The sequence below is a fragment of the Artemia sp. Qi Xiang Cuo genome, chromosome 17 (assembly GCF_049724085.1).
Source record: "Artemia sp. Qi Xiang Cuo chromosome 17, ASM4972408v1, whole genome shotgun sequence".
NCBI classification, from domain to species: Eukaryota; Metazoa; Arthropoda; class Branchiopoda; order Anostraca; family Artemiidae; genus Artemia; species Artemia sp. Qi Xiang Cuo.
In genome coordinates this window covers 58,171,166-58,193,333 of record NC_142810.1, presented here as the reverse complement: position 1 = coordinate 58,193,333, position 22,168 = coordinate 58,171,166, and the positions used below count along the sequence as shown (strand labels likewise).

The following is a 22,168-nucleotide window of genomic DNA, read 5'->3' as shown; positions in this document are numbered from 1 at the left end:
AATAACTATGCCTCTGGGGATGAAAAAAAAAACTACAGCTCCTTGGGCAAGGGCCATAAGTTATGATAGTTGCCCATTGTTAACATACAAGTTTTTATGGAAGGGGTGGTCATATAAACCTTAGAGGGAGCTCATTCAATTGGAAATCGAAAGTAATAGTTCTCTTTTCCAGAGTCAAAAGTGATCGAAGGGCAGCCAGCCCCCCCCCCCCATGGCCTTTTCCCCCCAAATATATCTCATCAAATATTTAAGATAATCATTTTGTTTAAAATAGTTGAAAGGTCAAATAACTATGCTTCCTGAGTTGAGCCCCCCTCCTCAGCCCCCAGGGCAAGGGCTGTAAGTTGTAAAAGTTGCTTATTGTTAACATATAAGGCTTTTATGAAAGGGGCGGTCTTTTTAAGAGTCAAAAGTGATTGGAGGGCAGCCAGCTCCCCGCACGCCCTTTTTTCGCCAAACGTATCAGATCAAAATTTTGAGGTAGCCTTTTTGTTCAAAATAGTTCAAAGGTTAAATAGCTATACCTCCGGGGTTCAGCCCCCCAGTCTCTGGTTCAAGGACTACAAGTTATGCAATTTGCCCATTGTTAACATATAAGGATTTTTATTGGAAAAGAGGGAATGTTTGATCATGGATCTCGAAAACGGCCAATGATATTAAGGTGAAATTTTAAGGAAATGCTGAGAGGTATACCGAACACATTCAAAACACACTATGTGCTTGCTGGTCGTCCAAAAGGGAATATCAGCAACATCTAAAGAACGACTGAGAGTATTAAGTTGAAACTTTCAAGGTTTGTTGAGGAGATGTTAAAGAGTGATTGGAGGGCGACCAGCCCCCACCCTTGAAATTTTGAGGTGCCCCCTCTGCTCAACGCTGATCAAAATTTTGGAATCGTCATTTTGTTCAAACCAGTCAAAAGGTTTAATAGCTAGACTTCCAGGAATGCCATATGCCCCCCAGCCTCCCGGATAAGGATTATAAATTATGGAATTTGCCCTTTTTTACACGCAGGACTGATCATTATAAAAAGCTGGAATGTATATTCTAGGAATGTTTGAAAATGCCAAGGGTACGTCAGGTATTAAAAGGGTATTTGAAAGGGTATTAAGGTAAAGCATCGGGGAATATTGAGGGTCATGTCAAACTGAATATAAAGATACTATGTGCATCTTGTTTATCAAAAAGTAATATCTGCAATATCACAAGAGCGGCTGAAAATATTAAGTTTAAACTTTCAGAGCATGTTGAGGAGGATGTAAAGAAATGACATGAGGGCAACAAATCGCCTTCCAACTCTATTTTTAGCTAGGAAGGCTAGTTTCCAAAGATAACTGATCAAAATTTCGGAATAGCCAGTTTGTTCAGAATAGCCGAAAAATCAAATAATTATACCTCCAGGGATGACGTAACCCCCAGAGCCCCTGGGAAATGAAGGCATATTTGATCCTGAGCCTCCAAAAAGCAAAGAATATTAAGGTAAAACTATTAGAAAATGTTGAAATTTTTTGATATTTATTAAAAGAATGTGCATACGTGATGTATATTTATGTATATGTGTATGAATGTATAGTTAGTGTGTATGTGTTTGATGTAAAATGTTGTTATCAAAACTCTTTTTGTAAAGTTTCATTAAGTTACTTCTTACTTACAATTGGTAACCACAAACTGTCTTATCAAAAACTCCAAAACTTTTTTTTAAGTTTTTACGCTCTCCTGTTAAATGCATATTAGACAAGTGGGCTAAAATGGGCTAGACAATAGTGTTCACTACAGAAATAGCTGTTCTTTAATAACAATCGAAAACCCCATTTTTGTTTTCAAATTTTTAAGCTCTTCTGTTAAATTTATGCTAGGCAATACCGTTCATTATAGAGATAGATGCTATATAATAACAATCGAAAACACCAAAAGTTTTTTTTTAAGTCTTTACACTCTCCTGTTAAATGTATGTTAGACAAATGGGCTAGACAATACCTGTCCTTACAGAAATAGCCGTTCTTTAATAACAGTCGAAAACCCCCAAAGTTTTTTTTTAAGTCTTTACACTCTGCTGTTAAATGTATGTTAGACAATGGGCTAAAATGGGCTAGACAATACCTGTCATTACAGAAATAGCTGTTCTTTAATAACAGTCAAAAACCCCAAAAGTTTTTTTTAGTTTTTACGCCCTCATTTTAAATGTATGTTAGGCAAATGGGCTAAAATGGGCTAGACAATAACGGTCATTACAGAAATGGTTGTTCTTTATTAACAATTAAATAAAAAAACGAGTTTTTTAACTGAAAGTAAGGAACGACGTTAAAACTTAAAACAAACAGAAATTATTCCTTATATGAAAGGGGCTGTCCCCTCCTCAACGCCTCGCTCTTTACGCTAAAGTTTTTTATTGTTTAAAAAATTAGAGTTGTGAGAAAGTTAAACTTTAGCGTAAAGAGCGAGGTTTTGAGGAGGGGACAGCCCCTTTCGTATACGGAATAATTTCTATTTGTTTTAAATTTTAACATCGTTCCTTACTTTCAGTTAAAAAAAATTTTTTTTTATTTAATTTTTGAACGTTTTTTAATTAATTCAGGTTTTGATTGGGCTCACCGTACATGAATAATTAGAACCAAATTTGCATATTACTTTTACTTTTATTTGGTTAAATGGCTTTCTCGAAACTTGTTTAATTTTGTTTACGAAAGTTTTAATTAGTAATAAATATACGTAACTTACGAATTAACTTACGTAACGAAATTTTGTATTCATATATTTTCAATACGTATATTAGGGGGTTCGCCCCCTAGTCAATACCTCGCTCTTTACGCTAAAGTTCAAATTTTATTACAATTATTTAAAAATGACCCCTTAATAACAAAGGCCGTTAATTAGAATAAATAGCTCTTATGAAAGTACTAAAAAATCTTCGGCTTAAAGAGTGAAGTATTGACTAGGGGTGAACCCAATCATATACGTAATATTTTCTGTTCGTTTTTAAGTTTTGATGTTGCTCCTTACTTTCAGTTGAAAAACTTTTTTTTTTAATTTCTGATCTTTTTCTTTAATAATGATGGGAAATACGGCACCCCCTTCATAGCAATGTCCCTTCCCCCATGTAAACTTCCTTCATGGAAAGATCCTCCCATATAACCCCCGACCCACCTCTCGCCACCTCCCAGAAAAAAATCCCCCCTGAAAACGGCGTTATACGTCCCAATAACCAATACTATATGTTAACATTGGGTAAAGTTCATAACTTTCAGCCCTCCCCCCGGTGACTTTGGGGGATTAAGTCATCCTAAAAGACATAGTTATCATACTTTCGACCATGCTGAACAAAATGGCTATCTCAAAATTATGATTGGGTGACTTTGGGAAAAAAATGATCGTGGGAGGGGGCCTAGTTGCCCTCCAGTTTTTTGGTCACTTTAAAAGGGCACTAGAACTTTTAATTTCCGCTCCAATTAACTCTCCCACGATATTCTAGGACCACTGAGTCGATACGATCACCCCTGAAAAAAAAAAAAAAAAAAAAAAACAACAACAAAAAAAAACGCATCCGTGATCTTTCTTCTGGCAAAAAATGCAAAATTCCATGTTTTTGTAGATAGGTGCTTGAAACCTCTACAGTAGGGTTATCTTTTACGCTGAATATGACGGTGTGATTTTCATTAAGGTTCTCTAATTTTTAGGGGGTCTTTCCCCCTTTTTTCAAAAATCAGCCAAATTTTCTCAGGCGCGTACCTTTTAATGGGTAGGACTAAACTTGATAAAACTTATATATTTGAAATCAGCATTAAAATCTGATTCTTTTGATGTATCTTTTGGTATCAGAATTTAGAGTTTCGGTTACCATTGAGCCGGGTCGCTCCTTACTTACAGTTCATTACCACAAACTGTTTGAAAAAAGTTTTTTTTTCAAAATTTCGTAAAAGTTTTAGTGAAACTACCTCTACTGATAAGTTCCTAATTTGTTAGAAATTAGCTTTAATAAAATAAGTTAGTTAGAAATAGCTAGAAAGATAAGTTAGATAAATAGTTAGTTAGAAAGATAAGTTAGAAATTAGCTTTTTATTACTCCTGTGAAAAATAAAGGTAACAAGCGGGGTTTTCCACCAAATCTTTTTATGTTTTGTTTATTATAGGTTAGTTTGTTTGTTCTTTTCCCCGTTGATTTACGAAAACAATTCGTAACTTTCAAGGCATAAAGACGCAGCTTTTTTTCAGCTTTTCACAGGAAAATCTCTTATGGCCTTTGTTGGTGGCCTTTGTTGATTTGGTGCCTTTGTTTCACTATCAAGAGCGGCACGTAGAGAAGGTAGGCGGCAGTCGTCGCCTCTATATTTCGAAAAGCACATTTTTATGTAATCCTATTGAAATACCTCCCCTCCAAATTTCAACAAATATCTTTTTTATTTTAGCAAAAAAAAAATTCCCCCTTTCCCTCCCTTCCAAATTGTTATGCATTACAGAATTTTATTATGAATTATTATGAATGGCAAATTCAACCCTTTTCCGCTTTTGCAGCAGATATAATCATGTACTTACAAAATCCGAGTTGATCTGGTGTAGTTTAGTCTTTTTCCACCGATTCTTTTTATGTTTTACTATTCGTTTATTGTAGGTTAGTTTGTTTGTTCTTTTTCCCGTTGATAAAAGCTTCCGGACGTGAAACCAAAAATTTGATCTTTACTGTTATTAGTGAGAAAAAGTGCTTTTACTATTTTTTCATTGTCTTATTGAAAAATTATACAAGTTTCTCTATATTTTTATTGTTATAATTGTATTCAACCTTCTCACTTGTACATATGTTTATTGTAAATAAACAGTATTTTTCAAGACTGTTTACGTTGAAGCACAGGGACTATCTGAACAGCAACTTCAGAACAGGGACTAACCTCTCTAGGCCATCTTGGCAAAATATTTCAATATAACTCGAAAAAAGGTCCTTTAAAGGAAAGAGAGCTTACTTAAAAGGAGGCTCCTTCAGTTTTTTCGATTTGGCTGTTTCGGGATTAACCAAATAGCGTTGCTGTCTAATCGTATATTTATTCATGCCACATTTTTTTTGTTCTTTGTGCCACATTTTCTTCCTTAAATTCCTTTAAAAACAAAATGTCCTAAATATTATTATTTAAGGATTTTTGTTCTATTTGTGCGCCCAATTACTCGTATATGCATATTCTGTCTGGCATACTGGCATTTCTGATGAATTATCAGACAGACCAGAGACAGTCCAAAAAAAGTGCTTAGGAATTATCTTCCATGAGGGTAAAGTCCCTTATATCTCCCTTCTTCGGATTTTTGTAATTTTGATTACAATTTTAATTCTAATTTTTAGTCAAGAATTGACTTGACTATATTAAATAAAAACAGTATACACAAAATTAGTACAAAGGAGACTAAATATTGTAAGAAACGGAATATTTTAACTCAAATATTCAGCTCAAATAGTAACTCAAAAAATTTCAATTATTTAAACTAAAATATTGTGTTTTAATTTGGTTTATTCCTCTTTCATCAGGTGAGTTATAATTGTTTTTGACATTTGTAACATTTTTAACAGCCTCCTTGGCATTCAATTTTTTTTCATGATTAGACCTATTTTGACTTTTTTGTGCTTATTGACCCAAAAGTGTGAATTCCGCCCATCTGGGCTTGCAATACAAATTTCTCAAAAATAAACATTATTGCATCCTCAGTAACAAAGTACATAGACAAACAACAAATTACGAAAATTAGGAGCACATAATTAGTCCATTGAATCAAAGTAATGAGGATGCTTCTTTTTTAACATTTTTTATTGCACAGAATTGATCAGTCTATCCGCTGAATATTTCAAATGACTTAAAAATAAAATTACCTCATCACTTATTTCTCTTAGAATGCTTGGTTTCATGTCCTGTTGCTTATATATAGTGCCGATAATTATTGCCTCTTTCTCACTGTGTTCATCCAACTCTGATAATGCTTTTAGTGGAACTTCAGGACCTAAAGTTATATTATATATCTTATTAAATATTATATATATATACATATATATATATATATATATATATATATATATATATATATATATATATATATATATATATATATATATATATATATATATATATATATATATATATATATATATATATATATATATATATATATATATATATATATATATACATATATTATATATCTTAGTAAACGAACAATAATGGTATACCTGTAATTTTTTCCTGAGAAACGACACTATAATTTTTCTGAAAATTGGCATATTACCATTTTCTTATGTGAAAAAACAATCCAGATAGGTCATGACTTTAAGAAAATACGTTTTCATGGTCCATGCCCCCTTATTATTTTTCATAAATTGTCTGCTAACTGAAATTAGAAACCCCTGAAGGTTGAAAGCCTTGAGCATTAGTAGAAGGAGTTTCAAGGCGCAATTTGTTTGATAAAGAATCCATTCTCAGCTTAATTCCTGTCTGATAGCTGTGAAGTGAGTCTCGGATTCTTAATTGCTTCACATTAAATATTAAGCATTAAGACAAAAAAGTTACAACAATAATTAATAAACCAATAGACTGGCCTACACTAGGTGAAAATTGTTTCGAATTCAAGTGTAAGAAAATGATCTAGATAGAAATAGGTCTATCTACACTTTGGGGGAATTCGTTTACGGCCTTTATTAATTTTTTAGGAATATATTACATATGAATGACGTCACAAATACTCAAACGTCCAATACCTTAATAGTTTTACTTTCTATATTGAATAAAATAAAACGAAGTTAAAGTTTTTTAGAAAGCGATTAAAAAAAACCGTCTTTTGTTTCACCAGGCGGAACTCAGTCCCCTTGTACTTTACTTAATTACAGAACCAAAAACATCGTGTAACCTTTTTTATATAAATTGGAACATTTTATATGTTTTATAATTTTTGTTTATTTTTGTATATAAATATTAGAAAATAACTATAATTTGTATACATATATGAATCTTTATCGTTCAATCAATCAATGGATTGATTTATTTATTGTTGTTGATTATATCCTCGTCCACCTTCAGGACTTCAGAACTTCAGGACTCAAGATAAATACTCAGGACTCAATTTTAGATTCTGAAATAAACAATCAACGCAAATTCCAAATTTACCTGAGAATAATAGCCACAGTCTATAGTTGATTGGAGTAACTATCGAATAACTGGTTTTTTTTCATATTTGATCTGTCTTACTTATATGAAAAAAAAAGTTTTAAACGACGTTCACAAACGATCACCAGACGTTCACAAAATTAATAAAATGTCCATAGTGTGCTGCAAGGTCTGTAATCACTTATACAAGTTATTACAATAAGCTGTAGGTGATTTAGCGTGATTTTTTTTTTGTATTGGTTTTTTTAAAATTATCAGGCAATTGAAAGTTCTCGTGCAAGCAGTTCACATAATTTCATAACCTCCTTCAGGCAATAATGTACATTCAGTTGCCTTGACGGGCATTCCGTTATTTATTGTAACATTCAGTTTTAGTTCTAGCAGAACTTAATATGCAGAACTCAAAAACGCAATCACACTTTTTCTGTCATCTACAATTTTTCATGGATGCCTGTTTCAAGTTTTATTTGCCTGGAACACCGGAATTAGAAACTAAATGCACATCAAATTGAAAACCACACACGCGGAAAACATAGAAGGGTCCTGTGGGTTCATTTCATTCGAATGTAGCTTTGTGCGCCAATTTTGAATTGGAGTCAGACTTTTTCTATCACTTACAATACTTCCACGATGTTTTTTTAATTTTTATCTGTAAGCAACCAAACAGACAGTTTTTGGTTGGTTACACTGTTATTAAAGAACAGGTCAATGTGTTTTTTAATTTTTATCTGTAACCAACCAAACAGACAATGTTTGGTTGGTTACACTGTAATTAAACAACAGGTTGATGTGCTTTTTAATTTTTGCCTGTTTCAAGTTTTATTTGCCTGGAGCACCGGAATTAGAAACTAAATGCACATCAAATTGAAAACCACACACGCGGAAAACATAGAAGGGTCCTGTGGGTTCATTTCATTCGAATGTAGCTTTGTGCGCCAATTTTGAATTGGAGTCAGACTTTTTCTATCACTTACAATACTTCCACGATGTTTTTTTAATTTTTATCTGTAAGCAACCAAACAGACAGTTTTTGGTTGGTTACACTGTTATTAAAGAACAGGTCAATGTGTTTTTTAATTTTTATCTGTAACCAACCAAACAGACAGTGTTTGGTTGGTTACACTGTTGATAAAGAACAGGTTGATGTGTTTTTTAATTTTTATCTGTAACCAACCAAACAGACAATGTTTGGTTGATTACACTGTCAAACAGACAGTGTAACCAACCAAACAGAGTTTTTTGTCTGTAACCAAGCAAACAGAGACAGTAGCATAAGGCCTGACTAAAACAAACAAAGCAAATGGATAATTTGTTTTGACAATTACATTTTATTGATCATGTCCTGTAGTGGCGCAGTGGGTTTGACCTCAGCTTCTTAATACGAGACATAGAGATCGAACATTGCTGTAGCAACACCCTGCAGGTGATGGCGCTGAGATTATGCGAAAGCCTCTCCATATTAATCCAAATAAGAAGAAGATGAAGTTTTATTGGTCATTGAAAATGCTCTTGTCCTAAAAACAATGAAATCCAGTTTCAGAGTCCATCTACCTCTATTTAATATATCAATCCTCTTTTTCCTTCTATCTTCTTTCTGTCTTACTATGTGTTTTCTTTCTATATATTTTGAGACTTATCCCATCTTCTAGACATTGTCCAATCTTTTTGTTGATGTATTTTTAATCTTTTGTTGATGTATTTTGTTGGGTTTCCTTTGAAACACAACAAAGACAACAAATTAAATATTTTGACAATTACATTTATTGATCACAGAAAATACATTGGTCCTCGAAACTATAAAATCCAGTTTCGGAGTCCATCTATCTCTATCTGTTATCTCAATACCTTTTTTCGTTCTATTTTCTTTCTTTCTTTGTATTTTATTTCTATAATTTTATTTTCAGACATGGTGCATCTCTCAGAGTTTTTCTAATGTTTTGTTGGTGTATTTTTTTTTCTTCTTTGAAACCAAACAAACAGAAACAGAAGCCTAAAGCCTAGATAAAGGAATCAAGTCAAATAGACAATTTGTTTCGAAAATTGTATTTTAGTGATCACTGAAAATACTTTGGTATTAGAAATACAGTTTTAGTTCATCAGTTTTAGTGTTCCAATCCATTCAGTTTTAGTGTGTATTTACTATCTCAATAGAGGGAAAGTGGGACCATTTTCAGAACACATTCTATGCAGCAGTACATTCTTTGAACTAGTAATCTTACTTCCACTACTTTATCCTGTTACTTCTTTCAACCTACATTTAGTAAATTTCTTTTCTTTAATTTTACATTAAGTAATTACTGTGCCACGTTTTTTGACAAGAGTTTGCAGTCTTTGAAAACTCTTTGAAAACAGTTGACTGAATGAAAGATTTTGTTTTTTGCTGTCAAATGTGACTCTCTTGATCACCTAAGATAGAAAGTTTTGTTGGATTTTCTTTATGACAAGAACTGCTGCTGATTGGTATGACCATGTAAAGCGTTTGAAAAAAAAATCGTTTTATAATTATCATTATAAAAGAAGTTTAATATATTAATTTATATTTGAATGAGTTTACTTGTCCATTCAAGACGTTCATGACACTACCACCTTGTCCTACCGCCATTTTTTAACCAGCTTTCATCAGAGTAGCTATGGTTTTTTTTTTTTTAGAGCGCGGTTTGTCAGCTAGGATGAAGGGGGTTGTAATGATACAATCCTACCAGGAACGGGCTTGAAAATTGTTTAAAAAGTTTTCTAGAAAAGCAACTAAATTTCTAAGAGATATTACCTTCCCAGCTATAACAATTGCCAATAGCATACTGTAATTTTTATATAATTTGTCCAAACACAAACTACTGTCATTAAATAGCCAAAATTAATATATAGTTCTTACCCCATTTTTCTTGACTTTTAGTTTCCAGAATAGGTCGGAGTTCTAGAAGTCTAATAGCATAGAGGTGAGCATATTGACTTGAGAATTCTCGTTGTTTGATTCGATAATTTTCCGAAAGGTTTTCATAATTGGCTGTCAGGCGCTTCATTTCCACGTTCTCTGTCAAACATAAAACTAATCATCAACAAAAAAAGGAGGATATATTATCTGATAAGACAATGAAGATAATTGTATGCAAAAAATGTGGAATGCTAAAATTACTCAGAGAGATAGTAATAGTTTTCTCCAGGGGGGGGGGGGATTTCCTAAATTTTTTTAAATGTTAGTAGTTTCTTCTTGCGGTTTTGGACAATTCTTAAGGAGGAACCTACTTCCCCCAGGGTGTAGGTGGGTACACAAGGAACAAAAAATGTCAGAACATTGAAAGTAGAGTTTGATATCCTTCAAAAACTACCAAGAATTATTTATTGTAGGTTCTGTATGAAATCACAGAGAAACCTCAAGACAGAACAGATATTTGAAAAAAAAACAGAGCCTAAGAACCCAGAATTAGATCCCCCCCCCCCCTGGTAATTCTGTCATTCCTTAGGCCAAGAGGTCTGATTTTTATCTATCACAACCAAGCAACACAAAAATGGCATAGTAAAAAATCGATCCCTGGTACTTATAGGGTGGTACTTATCCCTGGTACTTATAGTGACCACACCCAAGAAGTGAAATTAGCTTATTCCTAATGAAATATACCACAATATGATGAATATAATACTTTATCAACAAAAGAATAGATACTACAACAGAGAATTATGGAAAGCAGGCCGCCCAGAACACATAGATGTCAGTAAGAATTGCGTTGAAAGGAGTTCTGCCTTCTGGTGTCACTGCTGCCTGCCACATGTACTCTAAAAGGTATGATTTCAAATGATGGTGGACTGTACATCGGTGCTGTTTATTCCTCAACTTTTCCCTACATTCTCTCTAGTTGTTGAGTAGATGCAATGGTTTCTGGGTCAACAAAATTGTAAATGTGGTTTACATTCAAATGTTGTGTCCATTGATGCACTGTTATGTTTTGGGCAACACCCCTGTAATTGAGATCGATTTTTCCTTGTAATTATATTTTTCTTAAATGTATTGTCTAAAATAAATTCTTCACTTTGTACTTCCTAATTGCAAACAATTGCCGCAAAATAATAGCTCAGGGCATAGCTAGATGAACAGTTGTTTGCAAGTAGGAAATTTCCTTGAATGAGTCAGTATATATTTTGGCCTTACATTGGATGCTTCTGGAAATATTAATTTAAAAAAAAAATTCCACAAAACAAGTTTTTCCAAGAAAAGTAAAGAGCTCCATTAAGCTAAGAATGAGCTAAAATAAATAAACGAAACTCAAATCGAACAGAAATTACAATAAATAGCCAAGTCAAACTCAAAACGATCAAAAATTAACACGAGTAGAGCTGATAACGCCTGTGTCTTCTCAAGACCAGAACACAATTTGCACTTTACTGAAGAAAAAAAAAACTACAAAAAAACAAATGATTGTCGATTGTCAGTTTAATTGACATATACTGATATTTATTCCTTAAAAGTTTTGATAATTTTTTATTTATGAAAGTAAGAAAAGTGAAAACATTTCAAACATGCTTTGTTTTTTCCAGTGAAGTACAAATTGTGTTCTGGTCTTGAGAAGGCATGGGCGTTATCATCCCTACTCAGGCTAATTTTTGATCGTTTATTAGTTTGACTTGGCTATATATGGTAATTTCTGTTCGTTTTGAATTTCATTTATTTATTTTTATTTTTGCTCATTCTTGGCTTAATGGAGCTTTTTACTTTTCTTCAAATACTTGTTTTGTGGAAAAAGTTTTTTAAATCAATTTCTGTTCGTTTTTTTTAATTTACATAGTGTTTTTCATAAAAAAAAAATATTCTAAATCTTTTCATTTTTTTCCATAAGAATCCATAAAAATAAAACTTAAATCCTGAAAAATAAAAACTTAATATCACTCCCAAAAGATTCTATCTATGCTCTTTGACAACCTATACATTGAACCTTATATGCCCAGGGCATAACTTGCAACCCTTAAACTTGGGCTCTGGAGGGTTGTGTCCACCTTGAAGCCATTATTATATGCTCTTTGGACTATTGTGAATAAAATGGCTATCTCAAAATTTTGATTTTCAACTATGATGAACAAAACGACTATCTCAAAATTTGATTTGATGTGTTTTGGGAATTGATGTGCGTAGGGGTGGGCGATTGTTGCCCTCCAATTACTTTTGACTAATAAAAAGAGCACTAGCCCTTTCAATTTCCAATCGAATGAGCATTTTTTGAAGTTTCTATGACAACAAATGGCCATGTCAAAATTTCTATCAGATACATTTCGGGAAAATGTGAGGTATTGTGGGGTATCAACCTTTTGATCACTGTCAGTCTTGAAAAAGGACACTATAACTCCTGATTACCAATCCAACGAGCCCCCTCCGAAGTTTATACAATCACCCTTTCTATATAAACCTTATATACCCCCAGGGCATGATTTACAACCCTTGCCCTGAGTGCTTTGGATCATCTTCAAAGACATAATTTCCAGACCTTTCAATTATGTTGAACAAAATGGTTATCACAAAAATTTTGATTGGAGGTGTTTGGGGAAATGGTGGGTATAGGAGGAGGGGTTAGTTGCCCTCCAATCCCTTTCAACTGTTAAAAAGGGCACTAGCCCTTGCAATTTCTAATCAAATGAGCTCTCTTCAAAGTTTCTATGACAACAAATGGCCATCTCATAATTTCTATTAGATACTTTTCATGAAAATTCAAGGTATTAGGGGGTATCCACCCTTTGATCACTCTCAATCTTGAAAAAGAGACTAGAACTTCTAATTTCCAATCCAACTAGCCCCCTCTGAAGTTTATATGATCACCCTTCCTATATAAACCTTATATGCCCCCGGGGCATAATTTACAACCCTTGCCTTGAGGGCTGTGGGGGGGGGGCTGTAATCTTCAAAGGCATAATTTCTTGACCATTCAATTATGTTGAACAAGTGGATATCACAAAAATTTTGATTGGACATGTTTGAGGAAATGGAGGGTGTGGCAGGAGGGGTTAGTTTCCTCCAATCACTTTTGACTATTAAAAGTTTATACAATCACCCTTTCAATATAAACCTTATATGCCGCCAGGGCAGAGTTTACAACCCTTGCCCTGAGGGCTCGGGGGGGGGGGTCATCCTTAAAGACATACTTTACAGACCTTTCAACTATGTTGAATAAAATGGCAAAATATCTCAAAATTTTGATTGGACGTGTTTGGGAAAATGGTGGGCGTGGGAGGGGTGTTAGTTGCCCCCCAATCACTTTTGACTATTAAAAAGGGCACTAGCCCTTTCAATTTCCAATCGAAGGAGCCTTTTTCGAAGTTTCTATGACAACAAATGGCCAACTCAAAATTTCAATCAGATGCATTTTGGGAAAATACGAGTTGTGTACGGGGGGAGGGGTATCCACCCTCCAATCACTCTGAATCTCAAGAAGGGCACTAAAATGTCTAATTAGCAATCCAATGAGCCCCCTCTGAAGTTTGTATGATCACCCTTTCTATATAAACCTTATATGTCCCCAAAGCATAACTTACAACCCTTGCCATGAGGGCTCTGGGGAGGGGGTCATCTCCAAAGACACAATTTCCAGACACAACTACATTGAACAAAAAGGCTATCTCAAAATTTTGATTGGAAGTGTTTGGGGAAATGGTCGGCATGGGAAGGGTGTTAGATACCCTCCAATCACTTTTGACTATTAGAAAGGGCACAAGCCCTTTCAATTTCCAATCAAATGAGCACTTTTTAAAGTTTCTATGACAACCCCTTTGGTATGAAATGCCCTGGTCTAAAACCAAAAAAAAGAAAAAGAAAATAATACATTGTGCCCACATTTCTCTTTACTTAGGCAGCGCTACTGCACTGCCTATGATATTTATTTCATATTGAACAATGTTGAGCATTCCTTTCCTCTGCTAGTTCATTCAAGAAATAACATTATATATTTTTATTGACTACATGGCTTGACCATAGACCTGTGCTGTATAGCCTAAAGGGTGTTTGCCTCTGAAGAAAGTCTGAAGAAAGAATAAATGTGGCTTAGTTATTTATTTATTAATACCAAAATACAGTAAGCTTTAACAAGCTTGTTGCACTAAGTTATTAAGCATATATTAATCAGTAACCTATTAAATTAGGTGGGAGATTAAGACTTTATCAAACCCCCTTATTCAGCAAAAGTCTATATCCTGAGTTCAGGGAGCTCTGAAATTGAATTTTTAACTGCTTTAGGATATCAAAATTAAAGTATAGAAATCTTAATTGACCTTTTACTTAATTGATTGACCTTTTTCTCTTTCACTCTCCATTTTTGGGCTTGAAAAAGTTAATAATTCTTTTGCTTCGCTGCATTTAGTTTAGACTTTTGCTAAGCTATTGTGATAAAGAATAAAAGGTTAAAAAAATAATGGGAGAAAGCACCCTCTACCCAAATGATGGACCTGTATTGACAGGTGTTAAATTCAGAATCTTCCTTTAAAGAGCTATCCAATGACACATTATTCCCCTGACTCACAGAACAAATATTTATATTTATATCCAGAGATTCAAATTATTTCTTTTTTCATTCCTCATATATTAGTTGAAAAGTAATTTGAACATATAGAAGATATACATTATTTTCCGAAGAAACACAAATTTAGTAAGCTATGCATCGTCTAGGCTAAAAAAAAAGTAAAAATTTGGAACAGCTTTAAAACCAGAACTAAAAATAGTAACCCCCAAGAAAATTGTGTGGCTGATTACAACCATGAAAAGAATAAGCCTTCCAAGGACAAACCAAAACTTCTTTCAAAGTTCACCTATCCTAACATGCCTAGCTTTAAAAAGTTTCTGCATTCATGTTGCACTGATATTATAAAAGAAAATGATGTTGCACCAGCATTGTAAAAGAAAATAATTTTGCATTATTATTAAAAAATGGATATAAGAATATTAAAATTCTAAAGCATTCTAAAAATATTCAAGGTTTAACACCATGAATCACCTTTGCATTCACAAAATGAAACACATTCTCAACCCCTTAGATCTAAAAGAGCTTGTGCACAAGAAGCAATTATTAAAATCAGAAATTGTCTTACATAGCTCCTCTCCATAATTAATTTTGGGTTGCTTGCTTGGCAAATGTATCATTCACAAGACCATCATTCACTAGTATCCAACAAGAGCAGTCAAATATTTTTGGATTTTTTATGAGTCATGGGCTTTGGTGAGTGACTTGCCTTTGGTGTTATGTTTTTGGTTTTAATTCTTATAATTTTGGCTTTTATTGGTTTGTTTTTCACATTGACTCTCAGCATTGATTGGCTTCGTTTGTCTTTCCACATTTTTTAGAATTTTCCTTGAAATTTCCTGTTCATACTGAAGAAGAGAGGTGGTTGTCTTCTCAAAATATTTACTTTGCTTTTCATTAGGCCCACCAGACTGCTCTCAATAGGTGGTATCAGTGATTGGGATCTTGCCAAAGCATCACACCCTGCAGCAGTCACTTCTGGACAGTGAGAGAGTGAGGATTGATAGTTTTGCAAAGCATGTTTTTTAATTTTGGTCACAGCATAAAAAGTAAAAATGGAGCAGACAACAGAGCAGTTATGCCATCAAATTCTGCTTTCTCTCGGGCAAAACTGCTTCAGAGACTCTTGCCTTGATTGAGCAGGCCTATGGAGACCATGCCATGTTGAAAGCCCAAGTTATTCAGTTGCACAAGGACTTCAAAGATGGGCAGGAGACAGTTCAGGACAAAGATCAATCTGGATGCCCTTTGACAAGTTCATCAGATGAAAACGTGTCAAAAGTTTAAGGACTCTTGGACTCCAACTGTTGTTTGAATCTACAATTTATAGTGGAAGAACTTAACATATGCAAGTTGACAGTAAACAACATTGTAACCAAGAATCTCAATATGAGAAAAGTTTGTGCAAAATTGGTACCAAAAGCACTGAGTGATAAACAGAAACATCAACAAGTTGACCTGTGCCATGAAATGGTGGAGATTGGGGAAGGTGAAGCAGACTTTTTAGATGCCATAATAAGAGGTGACAAAACATGGGTTTTCCAATACAACCCTGAGACCAAATGCTAGAGTTCTGAGTGGCACAAAAAGAGGTCTCTGCACCTCAAGAAGGCAAGAATGGCAAAGTAAAAGGTGAAGACCATATTCATTGTCTTTTTTGACAACTGTAGGGTGGTACACAGCAAGTTTGTGCCTCAAGGACAAACTGTCAATGCTACTTTCTACAAAGACGTCCTTTCACAACTGCAACAAAACATGAAGAGGAGACAACAAGAGATTGCTGATTGATGGAAGCTCCATCAAAACAAAGCTCCAAGCCACACTGCCTTCCATGTGATGTCATACCAGGCCTGGATAGGGATTTCAACTTTACCACAGCCTCTGTATAGCTCTAATTTAAGCCTGGTCGACTTTTTCTGTTCCCTAAATTGAAAACCACCCTGAAAGGTGGCCGATTTGATAACATTCCTGTCATCAAGAAGGCTGTAACCAACTCTTTAAAAGACATTTAGGAAGCTGACTTTGAGGGATCCTATGAATTGTGGTAATCATGCTGGCAGTGGTGCCTTGATTCCCAAGGGAACTATTTTGAAGAATTTTGAGGTGTTATTAAAATTGGATGAATAAATTCTTCTTTATAGAGTAAGTCCTATTACTTTTTGGATGCACCCTCTATGTCCTCCCACCCCAACCAAGGACAATCTGCTTTATGTTCAGCCCTAGATGATTGGCCAAAAAGGACAATCTTTGGCAATCTGTCATCCTTCATTTGCAGAACATGCCCTAGCCATCTCAACTTTTCTTTCATTATAACCCTAGAAAATGGGATTACACTTTTCACTTTTCATACAGCCTACTGTTTGAAATACAATCAGTCAGTTGGGTACCCAAAACACTTCATAGGCAATTTCTCTGGAAAACATTTAGCAAATCTTACTGTCTTTTTGAAGCACCTATGCTCCAGAACCATATTTGACCATTGTCATTGCTATAGCTTTGAATATTCTAATCTTAGTTTGCAGACTTATGTTCCAATTCTTCCAAACATTTTTCAACTGAGAAAAAAAATACTCTGGGCTATTCTACTTTTAATGTCTGCATTGCACCCACCATCTTTATTAATAGGCTAATACTGCCAAGGTAAGTGAACCAGTCCACTAGATCAATCTTTTGTTACCCAACATCACCTTTTCAATCTTCACTTATTCCTAGCCTTAGTGACTTAGTCTAAAAAAAAAAAAAAATATGTTATTGTTAAAACAAATTTGCAGGAACTAAGAAAAGGCTTGAAACCCTTTGAAAAAGGCATCACAGCAAAACAAAAGTGCAACATTGGAATCACCATTGTTAAAAGCCTTAAATGGGGTTTAGGGTCTTCCTGCCCCCTGTGTATACCACCCCCTCTTTGAACAACATCACATTTTTCCACAGGTAGCACTGATGCATCCTCTGTTTCTTTTTATGTTCTTTTTTTGGGGGCACTGAAGCATCATAAAGAATTCTTTAAGGCCTTGTTTAAAAGCTATTTTTTTATATCTAATTAGTTTCTACCTAATTTTTCAACTTTAGATCATAGTAAAAAACTATAGCCTATACAAGGTAATAAGTTCTTGTTTGGGGCTCTTAAAAAGGATTCACTTCCTATGTTGCTAAATTATTTTATAAAGCCTCAGAATAAATTTACCAAAATTGTGGTTTTCCTTGTTGTTCAAGGTGGAGGCTGCAAATTTCTAGTTTATGGCTTTCAATAATCATGTAGCCTACTTTTTCTTTGCTGTGATCTTGTTTTTAAAATATTTTGTGCTCTTTTTTAAAAAATTCCTATAAGTTTTTTTTACAAAATAACATTTTACTAAGCTTATTAAGATTGATTAAAGTAGTAATTATCATCCTTGAATCAGCTGCAAATGGCAATTTTTTCTCATTTGACTGCCTTTGCTCCCTTCTCTCTCTAGAGGGTCTTGATCTTTGATGACTTTTAAAAATCTGTGCGTTATAAGAGTGAAACCTTGCAAAATAGATCATCTGCTTAAATGAAGTACAACAAAATTGTTTTCAGCTTCATAACTTTGCTCAATCCCAATTTATAGCATTTTAAAGGATATACAAATACATTTTGAAACTTTGAAAAAAAAAACATTGATATGGCTTAAAATTCTACTCAAGTAACAGGAGTTACATTTTCAGAACTAAAGCTAGAGAAAAAGAAACTGATAACTGAAAATTAATGTAAAATGTTGTTTTGTCAAAATTTCAAAAGGTATACCGTACCTGTCATGTAAGCAAATTTCAGGACCCCCTAGAGGGAGGAGTGGAGGTAGGTACTTAAAAATACCTTCCGGGGACATACTTTGGTAATTTTTTTGTGATTCATTTTATTGACTTACAAATAAAGTAAACATACCACTCAATGCCTTTTTTATGGTCTTTCCAAATATAATAATCAGTTTTGTCAGAAAAGAATATCCCCCCCACCCCTATATATACCAATTCAGGGTATATATTTGCACATTAGGGGAGTGGGGGTATATTTTATTTCCAATTTAAATGAGAGGTAAGATTAAAATCCCCCCCCCCCCTACTGTGCAAATATATACCTTAAATTGGTATATATAGGGGTGGGCACTAAAATTCATTTCCGACAAAAATGATTAGGCTATTATATTCATAAAGAGCATAAAGAAAGGCATTGAGTGGTATATTCACTTTATTTGTAAGTCAATAATATGATTTGGTAAAAATTTACCAGAAAGGCATCAAGTGGTATGTTTACTTTATTTTTAAGTCAATAATATGAATAACAAAGAATTTACCCATACTTTAGCCTGTAGACCCATCCATGAAAGTATCATTTTCCTAACCTAACCCCTTTCCAAGATAGACAAAAGTAGTTCAAGTAGAAATTTAACAAAATTTATCACCCTGACTGATTAGAGTATAAACTAATTGTATAAAATTTTATTTAGGCTGTCTGATTTTGGCAAATTTGCAGTATAGGCTACAACAAAATCTAGCTAGGATGAATGTGAATATATCACTTGATACCTTTTTTGGTAAAGTTCTACAAAATCATATTATTGAGTTAGGACTAAAGTCAATATACCATTTGATGCCTTTTTTTATGCTGATTACAAATAAAATAAGCATTTCTATTGGAAATGAATTTCAGCCCCCCCCCCCCCTATATAGGCCAATTCAGGGTTAGGTTAGTTTGGGTTAGGTTAAGTATAGCCTATATAGGGGGGAGGGGCTGAAATTCATTTCCAATAGAAACGCTTATTATATTTGTAATCAGCATAAAAAAGGCATCAAATGGCGTATTCACTTTAGTCCTAACTCAATACCCTAATAGCCTATGATTTTGTAGAACTTTACCCCTTTTTCATGCTCTTTCATTATTCAGTAGCTGCTTCTGGGGCAAATTCCATTTTGAACCCTTGAAGAGCTAATAAACTTTTGGCAATTATGGACTGTTTTACCTTTGTTTTACCATTAATGGCTCAAAATGGAAATTACCCCAGAAATAACTATTGAATTATGAAAAATCATAAGATATAGCATCAAGTGATGTATTCACATGAATCCTAGCTAAATTCTGTTATAAATTTACCCTGTTTTCTACCTTAGGCTAACAAACCTAAACCTGTGTTCTTGATTGATACCATCAGCTTTAATATTAAAACTTTAGATAATGATTAAAAATCATAATTAAAAACTAAGACAAGCAGTTTACGACAAACAAATGGGAATGAAAGGAACAAATTAAAGAAATGTGCAAAACCATCACGTTTTATTATTTTCAAATTTGCTTTTGTTTAAAGCCCGCCGGGACGCGTTCCCAGTAATTGAATCCAAGCACGTTATCATTGAAAAAGCTTGTTCCACTTCATTGACTTTTTGGCAGTTTAGTTCCCAACTGGGGGGTGTCCTACCCACAGACAAAAAGTATAAGATGCAGATGTCCATATGCCCTAAGACCCATGCATTTTGTATATGGTTCTACCCTCATATTGGTTATTTTTTTTCACACGTAGCTGATTTCAGGAACTGATTTCAGCAAGGGTATATTCCACATCAAGTGATTCCAATTAATGATGCTAAGAGGCGGGGCTTGGTGACGTTTTTGGTGATTAATTACGATTAATTTACGATAATCATTAAATACGAATATTAACTTGCCTAAAGCTCTAAAGCCCTAGTACATTCTTTGTCTAGAATGTAATTAATGATGATTAATCACCAAAAAAACCGTCACTAAGCCCAGTCTCTTAGCATCATTAATTAAAATTACACAACGTGGAATACACCCTAGCTGAAATCGGTTCCTGAAATCAGCTACGTGTGCCTAGCCCTTAAGTGAGGATGGTTCGGCTATAAATATTATTTTGCTGCAATTTGAGTTGAGGCTTAAGTCTATTGTAATAAGTCATCTGATGTCTGTTGTTTCATATTGCTAATGCATTTAGAAGAAAACTTGACATCAAAAACTCCAAGCCAAAGAAAAAACAATCACACATAGAGAAAAACTTAGTTTGTGCATGCTAGCACTTACTGATTTGGAGATGTTGCTTCACCCGATGTTGAAATATCGGGAAAAGGCTAAGCTATTTGCAACTCTATTTGTTAATAAGCTAACATCAAATAATCACAGCAAAATATCCCCACTTCCTATGAACCCAAATTACCAACCACGCCCAGGATCTGAGTATATAACTAGTCCATTTTAATCCAGGAAATGGATAATGTAATATATTATATTAGGACCAAAACTGGCGGCAGCTTTGACAATATACACCCTACATGAATAAAGAATCTCACCCCTTCATACAAACAGGAACTGCTAAACTGTTATATTCACGCTTCGGCATCTTCTATGTTTCCCAATATATGGAAATGTTCGTCCCTCCTACCGATCCTAAAGAAAAAAAAAACAAAGATAACCCTGAATCCTATAGGCCTATAATGATTACTCCTGTGATGGGGAAAATAATGGAGAAAATGATCTATTACAGACCCCTATGGTTTGATGAAAAAAATAATATGATCCCTCACACTCAAACTGGATTCAGAAAGCACCGCTCCTTAACAGATGCTTTCATTTTGCTAACAAATGCAATAAATGAATCATTCTAAAAAAAATAATGTCCTAGTTGCAGCTTTCCTAGATTTTAAAGGGGATATGACAATGTGAACCACCAAACCCTTTTAAATAAACTTGCAAACCTTGGAATACCCCCCAAGCTAGTATCTTTTATAAAATCTTTCATAGAAGTGCGAAGTTTCATTGTTTGTGTTGGTTCAGCCTCTTCACCCCAAAAGACAATAACCAAAGGCCTAACTCAGGGAGCAGTCCTCAGTTGCCTCCTTTTTGCCCTATATCTCTGGGACATGAACCTCCCCCACACGAATCTACAATATGCTGACCATCTGGTGCTATGGTCATCTGGCAAAACCTTTGAGATGGCACAGTCAAATCTGCAAAAGTCACTTTTCCAATTCGAAAAATTCTCTCAACATTCAGATTTACCTATTGCACCTACCAAGTCAAAAATAGTCCAATTTCACCGAAAGCGGAACCATGTTAATGCAAAACTAACTCTAAATGGAACAACTATTCCAGAAGATAATCATATTAATTACCTAGGTCTCATGCTTGACCAAAAACTTAATTTCCACCTCCACATCACAAACACAATAAAAAAATGTTATAGAAAAACAAATATACTAAAAAGACTTCTTTCCACACCCTGGGGCTGTAAGTAAAAAACCTTACTCCAGTTTTACAAATCACAAATAAATCCCATACTGACTATGGACTCATCGCCTATGGTGCTTGTGCAAAGACCCAGATGCAAAAAACTTGAAACAACACAAAATGATATAATACGTCTGATATTTGGTCTTAGGAAACCCACAAGCACCAAGTTTCTGCTTATGGAGAGTGGATTAACAACAATAAGGGAGAGACGTAGCTTTCTCTTGAAAAAACATCTTACAAAAATTGAATCAAATAGCTCACACACCCTACATAATAGGTTAAGAAATCCA

The 22,168-nt window shown here is 34.2% G+C and overlaps 1 protein-coding gene across 3 annotated transcripts in view; it reads right to left on the bottom strand.

Annotated features, from left to right (window-relative positions):
• The window catches only part of PolD2 (DNA polymerase delta subunit 2), a 168,249-nt gene extending 148,321 nt beyond the window's left edge, over positions 1-19,928 (bottom strand). The window contains exons 1-3 of one of the 3 annotated variants that reach the window (XM_089103041.1): positions 19,908-19,928; positions 10,003-10,161; positions 5,846-5,973 (exon numbers count right to left, since the gene is read on the bottom strand). In XM_089103041.1, coding sequence (XP_088959167.1) covers positions 5,846-5,973; positions 10,003-10,150 — 276 coding nt within the window. In that variant the 5' untranslated portion in view covers positions 10,151-10,161; positions 19,908-19,928. Of the gene's footprint in view, positions 1-5,845; positions 5,974-10,002; positions 10,162-17,230; positions 17,251-19,853; positions 19,871-19,907 lie in introns of those variants that run through there. The other 2 variants (XM_089103042.1, XM_089103043.1) reach the window with 2 other exon arrangements.
• Positions 19,929-22,168: the final 2,240 nt, after the last annotated feature.